The 4,908-nt window shown below is 53.0% G+C and overlaps 1 protein-coding gene across 1 annotated transcript in view; it reads right to left on the reverse strand.

Moving 5' to 3' along the window:
• Nucleotides 1-1,064: 1,064 nt before the first annotated feature.
• The window catches only part of Nkain1 (sodium/potassium transporting ATPase interacting 1), a 45,597-nt gene continuing 41,753 nt past the window's right edge, over nucleotides 1,065-4,908 (reverse strand). Inside the window, exons 3-7 of the mRNA XM_023703064.1 lie at nucleotides 4,210-4,290; nucleotides 2,816-3,013; nucleotides 1,935-1,995; nucleotides 1,362-1,443; nucleotides 1,065-1,235 (exon numbers count right to left, since the gene is read on the reverse strand). Coding sequence (XP_023558832.1) covers nucleotides 1,226-1,235; nucleotides 1,362-1,443; nucleotides 1,935-1,995; nucleotides 2,816-3,013; nucleotides 4,210-4,290 — 432 coding nt within the window. The 3' untranslated portion in view covers nucleotides 1,065-1,225. The remainder of the gene's footprint in view (nucleotides 1,236-1,361; nucleotides 1,444-1,934; nucleotides 1,996-2,815; nucleotides 3,014-4,209; nucleotides 4,291-4,908) is intronic.

Raw genomic sequence — 4,908 nt, forward strand, 5'->3', positions numbered from 1 at the left:
CACACCTGGCCCTTCTGGGCGTATCAGGGGTTGCTTCTGGACACCAGAGTGCTCATAAATGCTGGGGGGCCGCAAACACTGGTGTCCCGGTGGCACTGACAGTCTTCCCCTCTGGAGTCACAGTGGTGATGTGGATGGAGCTATTAAGGGTTGGGAGCATTGCTGGGTTGCAGCAGATCTGGTCTCAGGGTGTAGGGTGACTCGCAGCTCCATCTCCCTGGACAGGGCTTTGCAGATTTGCCAAGGGTTGGCGGAAGCTAAGTCTAGGAAGGCTGTGCTGGGTGTCGGACTGGATTTGGGGCTTTGGACTCTGTCCATAGGGGTCCCATCACGAGAACGAATGGGTATACTGCTTTACGACAGGTGCTGGCATGTGGTGGTGATGGATGACAGGTGCTGGCATGTGGTGGTGATGGAGGCAGTGTGTGTATGTGTGTGTGTGTGTGTGTGTGTGTGTGTGAGTGTTCATGCTGGAAGAGGGCTTGCAAGTGGAACCCAGAGGCAGGCACTGGATGATGGAATCTGAAACTACAGAAAGTATATCACATTCAAGGCCTGTCTCTGCCACAGGTTGAGCTTCAAGCAAATCATTTTACATCTCTGGGCCTTAGTTTCCACGGATGAAAATGGGGATTATAATCCCAGCCTAGCTAAGGGATTGAGAGTCAAAGGAGAAGGCTAGAAGAGTCCATCTGCTAAAGAATTGTTTTAATTACTTGGAATGGGGAAACGGAGACCCAGAGAGGGCAAAGGCTTTGCCACCTATCACACTGGATGTCAGTGACAGAGCTGCGATTGGAACCCAGGACTCCTGCTCCTAGTTCACAGTAGGTTTCACCAAGGCTGGTGAATAAATGAAGAGATGGGGTGAGTCTGTCTGCCCTGCTGTTTCTCTCTGGACAAGGGCAAGATGCTGAATGAAGGGTGAAAGGGGTGGGCTGGAGAAGGGAGGAAGGCCCTGGCATATGCCAAGGCTGAGATAAAAAAATTACAAACCCCGAGATGCCCCTTCCCCGCCCCGCCCCGCCCACCCAGGCCCATCCCTGAAGTCAGGGTTGTGTAAGGCCAAGTCCAATCTGCTGTTTTGGGGGCCCAGCTGGTGAGATTGCGCAGGCTGCTCGGTTCAGGGGACGCCAGGGGGCGCGCCCATCTCGGTTGGCGCTCCCGCGGCCGCTGTCAGTCCAGCCGCCAAGGGCGGGGCGCCGGAGTGGGCGCGGGACGGAAGCTACCCAGACCTGCAGGAAACAAAGGCGGGTGAGGGGGTAGGCATGCGGGCAGCCAGATCTGACTGCCCTCCCCTGTTCCCCTTTTACTCAACTCCCGGCCCCTCCACGTGCACCCAGCCCTGCCCCAGGACCCACGTGTACAGTGGCTGCAGCTGTAAATGCGACGTCTTCTGCGGCGCCTGGTATCCGTAAGAATCAAAGCCACCGATGAAATCAACTGCGGAAGGGGAGGGGGCGAGTTAGGAGGCTGGGTTCCCAAAGGGAAGAAGCGGTAGCAGGACCCCAGTCTCCTCAGAAGCCCGAGGGAGGGGTGGAAGGGATGGAGTGGGGGCGTTCTGGGTGGAAAAATACGCCTGGACCCGCAGGGATGGGGCCAGCCGCGGCTCAAGTCCCGAGACTATAGAGCCTGGGGTGGGGGTGTTGCCTACAGAGAATTAGGGCCGTGGAGGTGGAACAAGACCTGCAATGGAGTTGTGGTCAGAATAAAAAAAGGCGCTGGTGGGGCCGTAGGTCGGGCACCTGGACATCCAGACCCAGTCCACAATGGGCTGGCTCTGCAGACCCTAACCACCACTGCCATCTCTTCATCAAAGCCTGACCCACACAGCTCCCCCACTCGAGCCGCCCCCAGTCACTGTCCAAGGTGCTGAAAAGATGCGTGGCGCTGGGCCAGGCCCCCCCCGCGTCCCTGAGGGGCGCCTCACTCACAGCTGTCCTCCTCTTCCAGGAACACTTTGCTCACGTAGCAGGCGAACACAAAGCCGAACAGCTGGGGGAGGGAACGACAAGTCAGGGGAGAGAGCACAGCTTCTCCCTGGCCCCCACCCACTCACCCCAATTTGGGAAGGGTATGTCCCGCCTGGTCTGAGGCAGACAAATCCTTAACAACCTCAGGTTAAATGTCCAGGCTTAAAAGTCAAACATACTTGGTCCCATTCTTCATTCTTGGAGTGTGACTTTTGACAAGTAATGGCCCCTTCAAGCTCCAGTTTTCCCAGCGACTTGGGCAATGTCTTACTGGCTTGTTAAGAGGTGTGTGTGTGTGTGTGTGTGTGTGTGTGTGTGTGTGTGTGTGTGTAAAATGCCTAGAACAGCTGGTCTGGAAATGAGACTCCTAGGGTCGCAGAGATAGCTCAGTAGAATAAGTGACTGCCATGCAAGCGCATGTTCCTGAGTTCAATCCCCGGTACTACAAAAGAAAGAAGAAAGAAAAAAGAAGAAAGAAGAAAGAAAGAAAGAAAGAAAGAAAGAAAGAAAGAAAGAAAGAAAGACTCCTACCATCTTAGAGCACCTTCCCTATTGTCATAAATTCTGCTGGGTTGCTTTTGTGAATGAGGACACAAGTTTAGAAAAGGTATATGACAGTCACACAGTGAGCAGACTCATGATCTGGTACCTCGCCATATTCATTAAACCTGTGCATTCTTGGCGTAAGGCTAGGGGAAGAGAGGTGGCACAAGGTTTGGAAGCTGGTTCAGGACAAAGCACAGGCAGGTTAGGAGATCTAGGTATGTCTCTTCTAAACTATGGATAAAGGGGTTGGGGTGGAGCCCGCCTCTCTGAGAGTTTGTGTGGGGTAGGAGACTCACTGCCAGAAAGATCTGCAGAGCACTGCTGAGGGCTTCGATGTAGGGATAATCCAACAGGCAGCCGGTGACAGAGATGACATGGTGGTCCTCCAGGGCCAGGCGGGAGTTTAGAACAGGAGTCACTAGACAGCCCGGTCCATTCTCCATCCACCAGGAGCGGTGCAGCGATGTATTGAAGGTCATGATGAAGTCCCGGTCCTGGGGGCAGAGAGGCCTGGGATACTGAGCGGGGTCAGGGGAGTTACACAGCACACCTAGATCTACTCAAGCGGCCCCTCTCTGGGTTGCTTTAGGAATGAGAATTCCACTTGCAAGTCCATGTTTCGCCAGCAGGTGGCAACTGACGCACATGCACCTGCCTCACACCTCCTCCCTAAATTAGAACCCGTTGCTGCTCATTCCACAGGGATTCCCAATTTCAGGACTAGAAAGGACATTCACAGTGACAGGGTCCAACTCCCAGCCTCGGGTGAAATGCTCATATGAGCCCCCTTCACAATCCACTCAGTCTCTCTACTGCTTTCCCTGTGTGTTAATGGGCACACCTCTCCCCTCTTTGGTCCTTGACCTTCCTGCTTGTTACATGGAGAAAGGGCTCAGCTACAGTGTAAGTTCTTGCCCAGATGTGCAGGGTGAGCTCATCAACCTGCAGCCAGACAGACTCACTGTGTGCCAGCCACTTAGATGTGAGCTCTTGCTACCCGCCCCCAGCAACTACGCGAAACTGGGGTTACTGCTGTCCTCCCTTTTTAGAGGAGAATGGGAAGCTTAGTGAAGACAAGCCATTGCCCAGGGCCATGCTGCTGGGAAGTATTAGAGCTAGATTTGAATGCAGTATGCTTAAAGCAGAAAGCCAAATCTCTTATTGACATATTTGTTTCCTTTATCTAAAAATCAAGCTAAATAAACTTCTTTCAAAAGTTCTCCATGTGACAAGGTCTGCTCCGGGTCCCCTGAACAACATTAACTAGTCTTTTCTCTTCTGCAAATAATCAATCAGCACTAACCCAGATCTTTGGGTCTATGCCATACAAAGTGCATGGCATTTTCCCTTCCCTTGCTCTACCGCTATTCATGGGGCCTAAGAATAGGCCAACACATGCTGTTGGTCTTTGCTTCGCTTCTGTTCAACTGGGAATCCGGGCCATCTTTACTTGGACTGCTCTTTAGCCTTACTTGTTCCATCATACTTTCTGAGAAGTGCGGGGGAGGTAGAAATAGAATTGGAGGTAGAAACAGAATTGGGAAAGAGGCGTTGCACAGATTGCTAGAGTGCACACAGGTGGGGAGGTCTGTAGATATCACACCCCAAGCCTACAGCACACTAAGAACCCTGGGACAGAGATGGGAAAGGTCAGGCTCTGCCTTAGGGCACTGCCAGGCCTGAGGCTTACCTGGGAGAGCTGTCCAACTTCCAGGTAGAAGCAGATGATAAATGCATTCCAGCCAACCCAGAGCACCAGCCAGGCTGCATACTGGGGAAAGCAGAGGTGGGTTCAGGGTGGGGCCTGGGGAGTGGGGAGGCGGCGAGTCAATGGAGTCACAGGTCAAGGGCGGAGGAGACCTTTGCAGGGGAGACCTTTCAGGGGAAAGCACAGTAACACTCTGGAGAGTACACTATCATTTCCAAGTTCTCTTCATACCCACCCAGTCCTTACCACAGTCCTGCAAGGCAGGCTCAGCCTCCTAGAGAGCACTAAGCTAAGGCTGAGCGGTCTCAGCTTTCTGAAGTCACAGAGCTAGGAAGCAGGAGGGCTGGCATGCATGTCCACGTCCTACCCGCTTGGCTAAAAACTTCCACTAGGCTAGAGGTCTCTAGAATGTACTAGAGGGCCAGGGATATAGCTTAGCAGCACAGCACCTGCCTGGCAAGCCCAAGGTCCTAAGTTTGATTCCTAGTATGAAATAAATAAATGAATGTAGAAAGTACTAGATTTATTCAGGGAGCTTGTTAAAAATGCAGTTTCCAGCTTGGTGGGGTGGTGCACACCTGTAATCCTAACAGGTGGGAGTCTGAGGCAGGACTGTTGAGAGTTTGAGACCAGCCTGGGCTACAAAGTGAACTCAAGGTCAGCCTTAACTCCATAGCAAGA

This window comes from Octodon degus, unplaced genomic scaffold (genome assembly GCF_000260255.1).
Source record: "Octodon degus isolate 3935 unplaced genomic scaffold, OctDeg1.0 scaffold00163, whole genome shotgun sequence".
Classification (NCBI taxonomy): domain Eukaryota; kingdom Metazoa; phylum Chordata; class Mammalia; order Rodentia; family Octodontidae; genus Octodon; species Octodon degus.